Source organism: Phodopus roborovskii, unplaced genomic scaffold, assembly GCF_943737965.1.
Source record: "Phodopus roborovskii unplaced genomic scaffold, PHOROB, whole genome shotgun sequence".
NCBI classification, from domain to species: domain Eukaryota; kingdom Metazoa; phylum Chordata; class Mammalia; order Rodentia; family Cricetidae; genus Phodopus; species Phodopus roborovskii.
The window spans coordinates 9,390,946-9,408,849 of record NW_026126460.1 but is presented as its reverse complement, the minus strand read 5'-3'; the positions used below and the strand labels follow the sequence as shown (position 1 = coordinate 9,408,849).

Below are 17,904 nucleotides of genomic sequence, written 5' to 3'. Positions count from 1 at the left end.
GGAAGACAATCTTCTCCTTCCAGATAGAGTACAAAATTATACTTGCTTAGCCTGACAATGAGCCAGGGGATGATTCAGGGATCAGACCTGCTTGTCTTAACCACCAGACAATTCCATAAACAAAGAAAGAATGGCTATAAAACTCTGGTGCTTTAAGTACATCTGAGTCTTTTTTCCACAAATGTGTTTAATGTCTGTCTCCCATGCTTTTGTGGTGGTTAGAACTTCTCAGGGGTATCCGAACTGTGTAAACAGTGCAGTCATTTGAGACTAGTTCTACAATACAAGCTCTGGCCTCGGCTAGAACAATACCATTTTTGGAAGAAAAATGAAGTGTAACCATAGAATAATGAAAATAAAGTTTTTTCTTTCTTTCTTTCTTTTTTTAACGGCTGGTAACTGGCTCAGAAGGCAGCTTCAAATGAAGATTTCCCAAAGCATTTGAACAATGGCTGTATCACTGTATCATGGGGAGGAAAATGGTACTTCTAAGATAATATCTGCTGTTAGTGATAGAAGGTAAAAGCCTGTAGCTCAGATGAAGGCAATTTGAAGGCAAATCCTACTGTTGCTAGTTGTCAGTGATGCTTCTCAAGGCAAATGAGTTAACTTGTCTCAGACTAGATGCTTCATCAAGCCATCAAACCCAACTTTCTATGGAGTAGAATAATAGACTGGGGGTTACAGATGCTTCCTAACTTATACAAGTTCCACTTAAAAAACAATGTGGCATTGTGAAAAAGAAAAGTATTTGACAATAACCTTTGACACAGGCTAGTGGCACAGGCTGTGATTGTTTCCTGGGCACAGGTGGGAGGTTCTAGCTCTGTCTGTTGCAGACCTGAATGGAAACAACTTATACTCTGTTTCACAGTGTTATAATCATTTTGCGGGATTACAGCCATCCAACCAAATACATAGAATACTCAACAATGTGCTATTGAATTAGTGGTATATAACTTCAACAGTGGGCTAAAGGACATCTTTGAGTGTGTTTAAGGTAGACTGGACTAAACCATCAAGTTCTGAAGTTCAGTGTATTAAGTGTATTTTACCTGACAGTATCTTCAATTCATCATGGGTTAACTGAATTCTAATACTATTGTATATCAAGGAGCACCAGTATATAATAGTCTCAACACCTGGTATGAATGTAGAATTAAGTTCTTTAGCCACAGAAGTATGTTCCAAATATGTGAGAAATGTAGTACAAGAGAGAGCTCAGGGCATAGAGAGGAAGATTCATAGTACAAAGAACGATTAAGACAAATAACTTAGTGTGAAGAGAAGCAAGAGAGACAGAGAGGTGGGCAAAAACTAGTGCTGCACTTGGTTAGGAAGTAAATCTAGAAACATTCACTGTGAGAAAAGGGAAATCAGTATTGGCCACTCGGCCACTAGCTGAGCAAAGGTACAGACAAAAAAGTGTATATGGAAAACAGAGAGTGGCACACATGGGTTCCTCATGTCCTCTTGCTAGAGTTAATGCTTAGTAGAAACCTGAAATTAGACAAAATGCTATGTCAAGAATCTCAAAGTAAACTTGTGCATATGCAGTCAAATATTCTTCAAGAAGCTGGCCGAGATCCTTCAGTGTGGGAAAGATGGTCTTTTCATTGACATGCGTATGTGTGTATAAATGGTGGAATATTCAGATCAAAGTAGGCGTGTTTTCTTAAGCATTTATTTTTTTGTTTATAGTGAAACACTCAAAATGTTCTATGCCATATCTTTGGACATACTTAATGAAGTCGCTGTTATCTATAGTCATTCCATTATGCAAAACAACATAAAGATGTCCAATCTCAATGTAATTATAACTTAGCACTTCTTGAACATTTCCTCAGCCCTGCCTCCCTCTTTCCCTCTGCTCCAGCATTTGGTACCTACCATTCTTAACTAGTTTAGACTCCTGACACTAGTGAGTTCAGGTAGTACTTGGCTTCTTAAACTTAACAACTTGACTCCTATGTTGTCATAAGTGAGAGGATTTCATCGTTTTGTGTTTGCATAGCTTTCCATTGAACACAGACACCAGCAGTTTCTTTATCTGTTCATTTAATAGAAATTTAGAATATTGTTTTTGGCAATATTGGGAATTAAACCTTGGCTACTATACATGCTACACAGGTGTGCTACCAATTATCTATAATTCTAGAGCACATTAGTCTGTTTTATCTGCCTGTCTGTCCTTCAGCACTGAAGCGTGAACCTAGGACCTGATGCATTCTAGGCAAAATGCTCCCACTAAACTGTATTCTCAACCTGGACTTGGTCTCATTTTGTAGCATGGGCAGGGCTTGAAATTATGATCTTCCTATCTTAGCTGCCAGGGCAGCTGGGTTTAAGACCACAGGTCTGGCTAACTTAGGTTATTTCTGTTTCTGAGCTACTGGGAAAAGTACTATAACAAATATGGGAATGTATATGACTCTTAAGATACTTCTTTTGTTTCCTTTGGCTATTTCTGGTTCATCTAAAAGCTTAGTTTTAATTTCTAAAGAAACCTCCATAATAATTTTCATAATGGCCATACTAATTGACATTTCTACCAATAACATGTAAGGGTTTGCTTCATATCCTCACTAGTGCTCTCCAACTCCTCCTTCTCTTCCTCATTTTCATAGTATCTCATTGAGTCTCACTGTATAGCCCAGCCTTGAACTCTTGTGCTTACTACCAGCCTCCAAGTGCTGGGATTGTAGGAGTGTGTCATTCTAGAACACAGCATTATCTCACTATAGTATTAATTTGCATTTCTCTGATGATTTATTATGTTGATCATCTTTTCTTTCTCTTTTAAGATTTATTTACTTTTATATTATGTGTGTGTTTTATGTGCATGTATCAGACATGCACTACATGCCAGCATGTATCTGGAGAGGCCATAAGAAGGCATCAGAGACCCTGAAACTGGATGTGAGCTACCCTGAGAGCACTAGGAATTGAGCTCTGGAGATCAGTTTACACTCTTAACAACTGAGCAATCTCTGTAGCCTCTTGATCATCTCCTCATGGATATTTCCATCTTGTCCATCTAAGTCTTTTCTTGGGAAATTTCTATTTAGGATTATTGTTTATTTTTAAACATTTATTATTAATTTTTGCTACTGAGTTGTTTTAGTTCCTTGTGTACTGATTATTAGTCTCTTACAAGCATAGTTCATAATTTTTTTCCTCCATGTGAATTCAATATACATTTTAGGATTCTTTGTCTTAGGCAAGTAATAGTCTTTATAACAAAGCATATTGAGAAAACTGAATATTGATGTTCAAAACAGTGAAGTTTGGTCTTTAAATAACATCATTTATGAAAATTAAGTAAAAATTGGTCAAAATCCTAAATTAATGAGCCAAAACAATAGTACCATACCATTACATAAAAATGCAGAGAGAAATCTTCATATTAGAAGTAATATGTAATTATGTAATTATTTCTCTAATATCAAATACATAGAAAACAAAAGAAAAACCCAGAAAACCAGAATTTCATGACAATTATGTTTCCCCCATAATATACAATTAATAAAGTGAAAAGGAAGAAAACATTTGCAAAACATACCTGATAATGAATTAATTTAATATTCAGAATCTATAGGGCATAGTTACAACTCAACAAGGAAAGAAGGGAAGCCTACTTAAACTCAGATAAAAGACATATAAAGACCAAAGATATGTAAATGACCATTAAACATTTCAGCAGATGCTCAACATCATTAGTCATTATGCAAGCACATATCAAAAACCATAATATGTTATTCATTAGGAGGGCTACTTCCAAATAAAATCAGAAAGTAAAATATGGTCTGTCTGAGGAAATTAATTTCTTTAAAAGTGAAAATTGAATAAATAGAATAATAAGATAATCATAAAGATAATCATATGATCAAGACATTCTCTTTCTGTTAGAAGGAGAAAGGATGAAACATGGGATCTCATTTGTGTTATATGTGTGGATATGGATGGATGTATATAGGCTACTTTTTCAATCTTTGTTTGAGATTCCTGGTTCATCTCTCCAAGTTTGGGGAGTGTTGTGCTATCACATTCTGCTACAGACAAGGACTTGAATACGTTACACACATTCCCAGAACAACACTATACCCAATTGGCAAAGTAAGAAATGACCTAATTTCCATTAACAGATTCCTCTAAATATAGTATACACAAACAGTAGGATACTACTCAGCTTCAAACAGGGAAATTGTGCAGACACATGCTACAGGATACATGTAGCTTGAGGATAGTATGCTTAATAAATTTAACGAGTCAAACAAAGACACAATTGCACAACTGCACTTCCATAAGCTTCCAAGGAATTCAAAATTAGAAAGAGAAAAAGTAAAGTTGTGGTTGTGAGTGGCTGGGTGAGATTTGGAACCCTTGTCTGATGGCTACAGAACTCAGTTTTGTAAAATGAAGAATTCTAGAGGTAGTGATAATGGAGGTACACCTGTGTACTTAAGACCCTGACATACAGGCTTAAATGCTGAAGATGGCAAATAGTATGTGTATCTTTATGTGACATCAAAAGGAAAGAAATTTTCACAAGAGATCATAATAAGAAATGTAATAGAGATTCAGGAAGCATCTGAAAAGGTAAGAGATGTTAAGGCAAAAGATTGCGTATGTGTGTGTGCCCATCTGTTATAGATAAATAATAGTTTTATTCATGAATAAACAAGGAGTTAAGTCTTATTGACAGAGCACCTCTAACCTGACAATCCAAGTGGAAACACTCAACACCTCAATTCCAATGGCAAGCAACAGGAAAAAAAAGCAGATTATTAAAAATATTATCTGCAAATGCTCCAAGCTGTATATCTAAAGTGCTTAGGAAACAAATAACTTTCATGTTCAACATTAGGCCTAGTCTTTAAATTATCTCATGGTGTATGTGAAAATATTTCCAAATCCAGAATTATTCCAAATCCCAAATACTTTTCATCCCAAATATTTGGAGTAAGGGGTCTCTCTGGAATTTTCACAATCTGTACACATTGCTCATATTCTGAGACTCCGCAAATAATAGTTTTGACCATATTAATGAGTAAGTTCTCAATGAGCGTTCTCAAATGCAGTATTGCAAAGCTCTCAATGAGTGCTCTCAAATGCAGTTTCGCAATCTAAACAGTATTAGCTGCTTCCATGCCTGCTTGCTTTTCTTTGAATAATTTTAAGAATGGAGCTGAATGTCAAATACAGTTTTTCTGTTAACACAGCAAAGGCTGGTTTGATTGGCAGTGACTGAAATTAAAGTCAGAGGAAATACAGACATCAGTCTCTGCAATAAGTTAGTCAATTTTGACTTCAGATGTATTTGGGGCTATTTCCTTCCCACGACAATAACCCTTCATGATTTTATTTTACTTTATTATTACTAATTTTGCAACAAATGCTACTCATTCAAAAAAGCAAGGAGACCTGCCTGTAGAGAAGGCTCAAAAAATCAGGTGCAGATTGCAAAAACTTGTCATTGAAAAAAAAAAAAAATGCTTAACTCTGTCATAAGGCTTTGGGTCCTCCATTGCCTCTAAATAGTCACTTCAAACCTAACTCACTCCAGATGTCCCCATGATCACCTAATCAGACATCAAAAGCTGCACTGTGACAAGCCACACGCTGCTTAAGAGGATGTTACATGTTTCCACAAGCGTAAAACACACACAGTAGCGACTTTTAAAATGTGATTCATCTACATCAGAATTCTACTTTATGGCACAGGGCTATTAGGAAAGGGGCCCCCTCCTGAGAAAGAAAAGTCTTGTTTAATGTCTGTACAATGTCATTCTATGACTAACTTCTCTTTGAAAGCAGAAACCAGAATGAAACTCACACTTTAGAAGAGTTTATGTTTCGAGAAAAAGAAAAAGAAAAAAAATTCCTCATCTGAAGAGATCTGTATGAATATGCTCCAGGGAAAAAAGAGAAAGTTCTCTATTCCTCTCAGAAACTGGGCTCTTGCTGCTTGTCAAGGGAGAACTTTCATTAACCCTTTCAGTCCATACCATGGATGTTTAGTAGAGGTCTTCAGTACAGAAGGGCCATATGGGAAAGAATAGAAAGCAAACAACAACAAAAACCAAAGTCCCCATGGCTCTCAGCCTTGACTTTAAGCTTAGACAAACCTAGATCCTTGGATTTAAATGTGAGATTTTAATGTTAGCTATCTCATTGAGTGCCTGTATGTGTGTGTGCACAATATTTTAGGATGCTGCCTCTGCATGGGTGCTCATGTTTTATTTTTTATTTTTTAAGTCTCTGTTATTTACTTGGCAAATACACACAGACTACTGGTGTCATAGCTGGAAAACTTCATTGGTATCAATGAAGTTTAGGACACCAATGAAATGCAAAGCTTAATTCATTCTAATCAAGGTTAGCAACTCATGTCTGGGACCCAGAAGTCATTAGCTTGGGGGTTTAAATTGATAATGGCAACTGGAGCTTATGTAGTTTCCCTGTTCATTATTATACCTTTAATTACACACACTATAGGATCATTCGCAATTTAAATTATTCAGTGGACAAGATCTTGGTCTGCAGGAAAAGCTCACAAACAACAGCTCTGTCAAATCAGATCTGACCAGAGCACTAATGTGACAATGTTAAACTCATTGGTGTTTTGCTACAAAACACACTGCAAATGTCTTTCACACTCTAATTAACCCACATCACAGAGTCATTTTTATTTTCTTCTTTATCAGTCAAAACTGGGAAAACCTATTAAGAAAGAAGGAATAGAAGAAGCATTGGTAAAGAACAACTTTAGATGCATGGGGGTAGGAAATGAACCCAATTCATTGAATACAGCTATTAGAAAAGTATAACATTATAACTGATGAGGTTACTAACTTTCTATTCTAGAATTTACAATATGGTTGACTAAAAATAAAGTTAAAATGACTGAGTCTACCACCTTGCTACTAATTTCTATTCTATTTTTCTTCAAGATTTACTTATAAAAATGGCTTCTATAACATTTCATATACAGAATAATAATGCTTGTTCTCACTATATAATTTCTACTAATTCTCTGACCAAATCATTGTGAAAATTCTAAAATGAAGTAATTCTGAGAATTCAAACTGCTGACCTCAGCCTTCAGCCCACATTTTAATATGTAGCTGAGAAATTGTGCTTAGACATTTCTCTTGATTTGACAACATGGAAACAAATAGCAGGTTCTCCCAAAGCAGGACATCCTCAACTGAAGCTATTTTTGGGAGAGAATACTGTGTTAAACATGGAGTTTCTTAATCCAATTCATTCACATTTTTGTATATATGCATTTACACAAACAGATATATACACATATCCAATACTTTAAAAATGAGCTAAAGCTAAAGATTGTTAATTTCACCTTACCTATCCCAGAAATAAAGTTTTAAGTCTCATACATTTATGATAATCTATCATGTGTCATGCACTATGCCTAGAGTCTTGAACACAAATTAGAAAACACCAATTCTTGCCATTGAGTAGCTTGCAGTTTTGGTAAAATGCAGACACGCCTATTGGTAGTTACACTGAAGGAATTTGAGAGCTAACAGAGACCCCAAGCATGGCAGCTCCCTTCGGCATTAAAGGAAACTAAACGGAAAGCTAAAGTGTGGATTATAGGCAAAGAACCGACAAACGGACAGTTAAAAATGTAGCATCTGGCAATCAAATGCATGCTCAGGATGATAGAGCTGTTTAATTGCTTTGAATTTGGTCTTCTTACCAGGCTTTAAGTTTCCTGGGGTGGGGACTAATGCCTTGAGCTTTCCTAATGCATGCAGAACAAGGTTGGATATCTAAAGGGACAGTCAATGTATTTTGATATGAAAGCAAAACTCTTTACGTTATGCACAGACCCTGACTAAACAGCAAAAGAAGACAGGTAGCTGTTTTCATTTCTGAAACAGACTTCCAGTAGTGAAAATTTTGTTTTTCAGTTCTAAAATCGACACAAAGTGAGTGATGCAGAAGCATGTGCCTGAACAGGGGTCACATGTCCCAGGGCCCTGGGCTTGTCATGGTTCACATGTTCAACTAACCCACTTTTTTCTTTTAATCAACCTCTGCAAAATGCCATGAAAAACTCTACTGTAGCATAAAAGGGCATGCTCCCTCTCCCATACCTGAATCTTAGTCTCCAAGCTCAGTACTTTAGGAGTTAAGCTGCCTGAACTTGCCAAACTTAGTAAATAAACAGTTGGCTTCGTGAAATACTGGCTGGCAGCATCATCTCTTAAAACAAAGCCATATGAAAGCCATTGCTGCAATGTGTCTTCAAGCTCTGGTCTTATCAGCACACAGCGTGAACAGCTGGAGCTACAAACGCCAGGACTATTATTAAATCACTGTGTCAGGAAAAAAAAAAAAAAAAAAAAAAAAAAAGAAAGAAAGAAAGAAAAAAATCCTTTTGTAGGATTCAGTATCTCTAAATAATACAATTATATATTACATGTTATTTCTCCTCCCTTTGGCTGCACAGCATCCAATGCTCCTGGCTGAAATACAATAGCTATCACCTTCCTTCAGATACCCCCAACAGTCATCTATCTTGAGCTTCTATAGCTACCGTAGCTGTACCATCTAATGGATGGAAAATAAGATTTGTGCCTCTAGAATGTCTACTAAATCTTAAGTTATATTTCAACATAAACTCACTCGTATTTTCATTATGTGTAGACATAGAATAATCACTACGAAAGGCAGGTCATAGTTAGCTGGTTTGGTTGTATGGCCTACAGTCCACAACCAAAACCTTTCTGATTTTTATCCTAACACACAAGGCATTAAACTTTAGCAGTGATATCGCAATGATTTCCTTCATGGGTTTCAGAAAGTTTAATCTGGGGAAAACTTCTATTATAATGTCAATATAGGTGACGTGCTTGGAAAGAGGTATTATATAATAGGCCATTTCTCAACCCACAGGTGTATACAAGAGGCAAGAAGAATGCAGCTACTCCCAGGAAATATTTCCCATCACCAGTACCACCTGTCAGCACCTTTGCTTATGAGACACCCAAATCTCTAAAGACTGGTTGGATTTCTATGAGGGTACTCTCTATAGGCAGCCTGTGTTCTTTCTCCCCTAATCTTAACCTTAGAGTATCGCACAGTCATGTTGATGTTGAACAAACAGGTATGTATGGCTCTTGGAACAAAAACAGAAAGAAAGAAAGAAAGAAAGAAAGAAAGAAAGAAAGAAAGAAAGAAAGAAAGAAAGGAAGGAAGGAAGGAAGGAAGGAAGGAAGAAAAAGCATACATTTTAAAAGCCTGGATTTATATCTGTTTGGTAGGAAGATGGTAATATGAAAAAAATAACCTTAGTTATTTACTGGACCTTTGCAGGGAGAGGGTGAAACTCTCTGCTACATAGTCAGCATCAGTCTGAGGAGTCCAGGGACTGCTCCTTGCATTATTTTATGCCCCAAAATGGGGCTTCTCATCTTAATATTGTGTTCTTCTAAATTCTAGACAATGATGAGTCCTGTACCCACCTCATACCAGAACATGCAACTTCAGAGAGATACCACACCCCTGAAATGATCCATTGCCTTCTGTTTTAACACACCTAAACTGACTGCTGAATTCTAAAAATAAAACGTATATAGTAGACATCGACTTTTAAAGGCCAGATGTAAATAAGTACATGTACACATGCACAGGCACAGGCACACACACAGACACACACACACACAGGCACACACACAGGCACACTCACATACACAGATACATACACACAGATACACACACACAGGCACACACACACACTCACACACACAGACACACACACACAGATACACACACACATACACACACACGCAGGCACACACACACAGGCATGCTCACACACAGATACACACACACAGACAGGCACACACACACAGGCATACACACACAGATACACACACACACAGGCACAAACACACAGGCATACACACACAGATACACACACACAGGCACACACACAGGCACACACACACACTCACACACACAGGCACACACAAACAGGCACACACACAGATAAACACACACACAGACACACAGACACACAGACACAAACACACACACACACACACACTTCTGGTAATATAAAACAAGTAGCAGGTTTAGAGCATGACCCTTTACTCTCAGAAAACCACCACAGTATTACAACATTTCAGGAATCTACTTTTTAATTTAGTTACTCTGCAGGATCGACGTGCCTTAAGGATTAAATGTAAGATATAAACAGTCATTAAAACACAAACACCTACCTTAGTTAGCCGGATATTAAGAGGGAAATATCACATGTGTTTAGAGTTCTATTTGCAAATTCAGGAACATCAATTTCAAGGGCTTGGTTTTATGGTATGCCCTTAAGCCAAGAAAGAACACCAGGTTGCAATCAAGGAGAGGAAGGTAAGGCTTCTTATAGGAAAACTCTCACTACAATATCCTGTCCCCAGGATTCTTTCTTCACTTCAAAAGCATCAGGAGAATGAGGCTTGCTACTATCTTGGAAGATGAATAGCTATAGCTGCTTGGACATTAATAGCTGTACTATCCTGTATGATGAGAAGACCAAGAAACAAATTCCCATGCTGTTTATCTGATGGTACTTTAAAGTAATGAAAACTGAAATGTGGTGGGCTTTCAGCACACGAAATCTGAAACTTGCATCAAATCCAAAGTTTCTTATTTGCCTGTTTTGTAAGTCCAACATGCCTGTGAGTGTACATGTGAAATCACCAATTTGTAATAATTCAATCAGCCAGAAAGGCGCAGCTTTTCTAACTTTTCCAAACCACACTCCATACCTTTGGGCATCAGTGAAACACATTCTAACTGTGGAGAGCCTGGTAAAGCACAGCTAAAAATAACAGTCATCAGCTGTGGTTTTTAAAGGCCCTCCTTTAATGCAGTTAAATGTGTCAAGTATTCATTCACTCGATTCTTATGCTGTGGGTTATGAATAACTTTCCTTTCCTGGGAATAATTTAATATAACACATCCAGGGTCTTGCTGTCTGTGAATTACTTACCCTAGAACACTGTTTAGGGAGTATAAATTCCAGTCACCTCCCACTCTGCCTCATTGGATACTGGAATGAGAAACAATGGAACATGGCACTTAAAAGCCATTGTTTTTCCCATTTCTTGCTACAAAAATACATTATCACACATTCCCTATCTATACCATCACTTATCCAATCAGAGGAATGAAGATGCTGCAGGTAACACTTCTAGTAGAATTTTGGTATCTAAGATCTGAAAAAGAGCCCAAATCTGCAATCCATACTTGCTAAACTCCTATGGTCCCTGGCATGAAGAAGCAGCTGTGTAAGGTCTTTGGCGGTAGTTTCCAATGCTAAACGTGGGAAGCCACTCTCTTATCACTGAGCAATACATGAATATACATATGCCCACATGATTTCTGTCTCTTCTCGGATCTCTATAGAGTACTCTATAGAGTACATTGTATGGTTCCACAGAAAAGAGCCAGGGTGACAACCAATCATACTGACACTCAAGAGATGACATGGGGCTCAGAGATCTTCCTCTTAGTCTCTCAAATCATTTTGATAATTTACACCTGATTTTCCTTCTCTATAGAGGAACATGACCTAATAATATAAATATAATAAGAACCATAAATATAACTTGTAGTTTTCTATTAACCACTTTTAGAAAAATTAAAAATCAATTAATAGTATAGCTTACTTGACCCAAGACAGCAAACATATTTGAGCACAGAGTCAACAAATAGTACTAAGTAAGACTTTTGACACAAATGATGTCTTCTCCTAAGGGAATATAGACACCTACTCAAGAATCTCTACTCACTAACTCTGTTCTTACAACGGAGTGGTTAAAGTACAGGTCTTCTGAGTTAGGTAGACTAAATAATAGTATAAAAAAATAAAGAGTTTTCAGGGGTGGGTAATGGGTAACAGGAAGATTGGCTGGGTTAGGTTAATTATTTTTTTATGTTTATTTTAAAGGGATAAATGGACATCAAATATATTATGATTGTTATTGTTCTTATTTTGATTAATAAAAATAGATGTGTTTGATTATTAATTAAGCTGGTTTATTGCTCAAAACTCTAAGATTATTTTCCCCTAAGCTTACATGTATTTTTCATTTCTAACCCAAAGCAGGCACACTGAGCATTTTCTGTGTACAGAAAAACACTGCACAGCATGTGCTCCTGGAAGGTTAGGAATCACACTAATCCACAGAGATTATTGTACAATTGAAGCAAGAGAAGTATAAGTGCTTTAATCCTGAGCCAAGGCAAGGGCCATAGCATCCTTCAGGTCTCAGCCTCTACTCATCACCATGCACACACCCCACTATAGAGGAAAGGAAATGTACACTTGTAGTGATATACTGATTATGATCTAATAAGGCCACTTAAGGACACCACATGTACTTTCTTTTCTACTGATGGCACCTGAGGCATGTAATCCACATAAAGGCAAAGTGCAAGCATTCTGAGTGCCAGTATTTTTTCCTGAAATGAAAATACACATCTCTTCTAGTAATACTATAACATCCAACCACAGACCCAAGCTCAAAATTCCCTGTGGTCATATTTGGAGGGGGAGCCATGGTTTTCTCTAAGAGAAAGCAATATTGATGTAATTTCAATTGTTCTAAGCACTGAGCCTATGTGATACAAACAAATGTATGTGGGTGGATTTCCTTCATGCAAACAGTGATAACACATTAATCAGACAGGCTCATTTTAGGGTATATAGACATCATAAAATATGCATTAAATTGTACTTATTTTTGTTTATGTAAATTCTCTCATGTTTATATCATTCATTTCCTTTTCCCAATTCAATATATTTAGACTTAACCTGGCCTTAATCACTGAATATCTAATATGAAATGAAGACAAACAAACAAAATTCTCCACTAAACAACAAACACTAGATTTCTCTGTATACCTCAGTAAAGTTGATCATATCAATAAAGGTATACCTGATTTTTATTAATGCGCTATCAAATATATTTCCCTAAAGAGCAGAGGTTTTTTTTTTTTTTAAAGATTTCGTGTATTCATGCATGCACATGAATGAAGTGACTGCATAGGCCAAAAGAGTGCCCTGAGTGCCAAAACTCCCCAGAGATGGAGTTTCTAACAGAGTCCTCTGCAAGAATGGTAGGTTCTCTCCAACATGACTGCCTAAATACGAGCTGAACAAGAAATACACCAAGAGGCATGCCTATATGGATGAGGGCAGACCATGAGGCATCATCCCCACATGAAGTACCACAGGCAACTAAAGGATGTTGAAAGCAGAAGAAACAGACTTCCCTGGAAAGGGCACATCAATTGGGTATCCAATACCAACTAGTTAGCTATGAAAACATACACATGGATGTGAGTAACAATTATACAGACTGAGCAGGGTGTGTGTGTAACAATAATTAATAATAATAATAATAATAATAAAAGAGACCACGAATGGGAAGGAGAATAAGGAGAGGTATATGGGAGACTTGGAAGGATGAAAGGGGGAAATGATGTAATTATATTCTAATATAAACATTTTTTTAAAAATCATAAAAAATACATATTTAAAAGAGAAGGTGCTCTTAGGCACTGAGCCATCTCCAGCATCCAGAGCACAGAGTTTTAAACGGGATGAGAAAATATTGCCTCTAAAATGCCTTAGAGGTGCTACTTTAAGGGAAAAAAATGTGCAAGCACTGGGAGAATCCTCACTGATTGGTAAATATTCACTAATGCAGCATAGCAGCCCTTACTGTATAAACATTGGCACTGGTTCATGAAAACAAAACTATAGCAAACTATGAGAATTGTCTTAGCCCATCCATCGCCTTGGTATACAACTTTGAGAAAGTGATCTAAAGTGAGACTTGTAATGAGTCACAGATGGATGTTTAGGAGAGGTTAAAATATGGTTACATTATTGGAGGTTGTTCTTTATGATGTCGTGGATAGTCATTAACCAAAGTTTAACATGCAGGCTATTTGGAATTTGGAAGGATGAACCACCATTGCAGCTCTTCAAAGCAACAGAGAATTGAAAGAACACAACCCCACAGTCTATGGGGATGGACAGAAAATATCTTTTCTAGAAGTAATTTTTTACTTAACATGTCAGTCATAAATATAGCAGTTCCAAATATGTTGTCTCAGAAGCATTCTTTTTTCTTATATAGTTTATTTTCTTTCAATTAAAATGCTGAATTTTGGAACACCAATGATGGCATCATAGGTTCATGTTACCACCATTCACTCATGTTCTACCTTACAAAGCATTGTGGTAAATCCCTGAGAACACACCAATCTATCCTTTGAAATTCTGAAGTAGGATATGACAACAGGCACAAAGTAAGATCATATGCTGGTTGGAAACAGGGCCTTTGGAGCCAGGACATTTGGTTCAGTTCCTGGGTCTCCCATGCCCTAGCTACATGTCCTCGAACAAACAGCTACATGCCCTGAGTCTACCTAAGCCTCATGTTTTATCAGGAAAATGGTGAATAAAACTTGTCCTTACTTACATCTAAAAATTTAAGTGAGGGTTTGAACACACAATCAGTGCGATGTAAGTAATAGTAAAGGCTATCGCTATAACTATGCACTACTACTACACCATGCAATCTATTTTCATAACCACTACTTTACATTTTATCAAAAGGCCTGTATCTAATTCTCAGCCCTTTGGAGTTGATGTGCAAGGCCCTTTGATGCTTCACAGAAACTCAAATGGTAAGACACCTACCGGAACAACAGGTTTCATAATCTGGCCACTTGGGCTTGCAATGCTTGGCTGGGCATCAGCATGTGGTCCTGGTGCTGGGTCACTGCTTCTCCTCACCAGCAGTGGTGTTCCTGCAGGACAAAGTAAGAGGTGAGAGGTCAAGTGAACCCCAGGGAGAAGAGAATATATGGCACAATGTGTTTTAATTAAAAAGGTTTATAACACGCTTTCATGTTTCACCATTCTGTTACTAAGTATGCTTGTAAATGAATCCACCTAATGTTCTTCAGACATCTCTAGGTAAGGCAGCATGCATGCACTCTGTCCTTCAACCCTCATCTTTCCTTACCTGCATTTTAAACCAGCCACTGCATTTAACAGATGTATTAGGCAACGCAAGACTGGAGAATGGGCAGTCTAAGAGCTGTCCTCAGAAGCAATTAGGGTTTTAAAGAAAAATTATGCACAAGAATAATGAAGAAGTTCAAATATGCAATGTAATCTGCTGTTCAGTAGACCTAGAAGCATAGTTATTACTGCCATTTGATGCTTCCCAAACCTTTTGAACAATGATACACACTAAATGGATTTATGCTCTGAGCTTATGGCATTAATGTCTATTTAAGTATACAAGCAGATTGATCCCATTTTGTTCTTTTTGCCCTAAAGTAGACAAAACTGATAAAGAAAATAAGTTAGTTCTTCTAAAAATATATTCTGATTTCTTTTTAATTTAATGAAAGCTTCCACTATTAAATATTTGAGTCAGTTATTAAATTCTTAAAAAAAAGATTAGAAAGTTCAAATGCAATTCAACCTCACTAGGGCGAGCAACCTGACCACGCGCACTGCAATTAGGCCTAAAATAATTTCCTTCATACAAAATTGGATGCTGTAAAGGAAAAAAATCTGCTTGTGGTTTAAAAGTTACTCTTACAGAAAATAATTGACATTTATTTGCATACATTTGGGGAAAGAGTGAAAAAAACAGTAAAATGCAGTTTCTCCTTTATCAACATTCTGAAAATAATTTCTCAAACTTAAATAGCTACAAAGTTTAAAGGAACATTTCATCTCCATTTGAAGCTATTTACCAAACAGATTTCATAGGTTCTATGGTATACTTTTTTTCTTCTTCTGTAGAAAACAAAAAATTACTAACACATTTTACCCCTTTTTACAAAGAAGATCCTTTCTTGAAAACAAAATTTTTCATAGTATGTTAATATGCTGTTTAAGATACACTATGACAAAATACATTTAAAAATCCCACTAACTTATTCTTTCTTTTTAAATAGATACATCACCACATTACTCTTTATTTCCTCCATCTCAACCATATTAAAAATAACAGTTTGACTCTATAGTTGGCAATTGTTTCTTTAATGAAACTTGAAAAATAAATGAGACTAGAAGGAAAATGTTCCTTAAAAATTCAGTCTCATATCAACTTTTTCACTTCTTCGGGTGACCTATAGGCTAAACTTCTTTCAGGTTAAACCCATAAGTTCCCAGCATGAAGAAAGAGTTGGTTAGATGCAATATTCTCAGAGACAGTGCATGACATGGGAAATTCCAAAGAACTTGGGGGAACAGGAAGGGAGACCCCTCAAAACTCTCAGTCGTTTCCAAGTATTTAATGAGGTGAGTGCACTACAATTTAACAACCTCAAATCAGCAAAAATAAACAGAAAATAAGGAATGCCATTTTGGCTCACCATGCTATTTTCTCACTGTCAAAAAAAGGCAATGGTGTGGAAGAGAAAAGAAAAGAGTGACCAACAATTTCATAAAATTTTAGTTTTTAGTTATGATGACTTTTCAGTTGAATCATACATACACAAAGAAACACACACTCATATACAGACATACAAATGCATATACATACACACAATACAGACATATAAACACACACACACATATACACACACATACATGTATACACAAAACACATATAAAGATACACACATATACCCACACATATAGGTACACATATGCAATATATGTACATGTATGCACACATATACATATATAAAGCATTTGCACATGTACACAAATACACTAATATATACACATATATATACACACAACACATAAATATGCATACAGATACACACATACACACAACACATAAATACACATACAGATACACACACATAGATCCACATACAACCCTACATATATACACCCATATACACATATAAACACATAATGTACATATACATGCATGCATACATACATACATAGTAATACACATATACAAGCATACACACATCACAATGGATGACACATGCTTTTTCTTAGATTATAAACATCTTTTTTTCAAGCTATAGAAGATAGTTTTTCTTCAACTTGGAATATGGGAGGTACTGCCTCATCACAGTTTAAGACTACTGATCAAACATTAAATTATTTAAGATGCTTTTGAAGTGACAGGTATTCAGCATTATGCATTCTGTTGTAACCTGTAATACATCTCTCCAGAGATGACAATTCAGTTTATTCCACTATATCAACTATTTAAAACATAAAAAATCATCCATTGTACTCCATTACTATGTATACTTTCACATTTCTATGTATCAGTTAAAAAGTTTAATTAATAAATACACACCAAAACCTCCAAGCAACCAATCAAGCTTTAAGAGGGATGATGTCTCTTGAACATGGACTGAGCTCATTAGGAAAAAGTTTCCTTCTGTATTTTTTTTTCCACATTTGAATGTCTCCTGTTGAGTCACCTTCTAATTTTTCCTTGGCTGTCTTAATGTGTTAATAACAAGTGCAAATCATTTCATATTGGAATTAATAATGAGCATCTCAAAATATGAACTGTTATCTCAGCTTTAAACAAACCCTCCTCATAGTATTTTTCAAACTGCCAACCCCTATTAGCAGGTTGCTGTCAAGGAGAGTCAGAGTTGTCACTCAAAGCCAGAGAAAACATCCTTGTGTTCAACAAAGGCAAGCAAGGAGAAGGGTTAATGATTAGGCAAATCCTTGAACACAGTAGAGCTGAAGTCAAATTTCTCAATCAAGTTCACTAAGTAAAATGGAGGTAACTGTCTAATTTTTTTCCTTGTAGGGAAGGGAGAATAAACATGCACATACACTAAAGGAACTTGTATCCTAACTGGTAGATGCTAATACTGCTGACTGCCATCAGTACAGCAGAT

At 36.4% G+C, this 17,904-nt stretch overlaps 1 protein-coding gene across 1 annotated transcript in view; it reads right to left on the bottom strand.

The window, feature by feature from the left end:
* Pard3b (par-3 family cell polarity regulator beta) overlaps window positions 1–17,904 on the bottom strand; it is a 948,779-nt gene that overhangs the window by 523,353 nt on the left and 407,522 nt on the right. Inside the window, 1 exon segment of the mRNA XM_051190339.1 lies at window positions 14,750–14,859. Coding sequence (XP_051046296.1) covers window positions 14,750–14,859 — 110 coding nt within the window.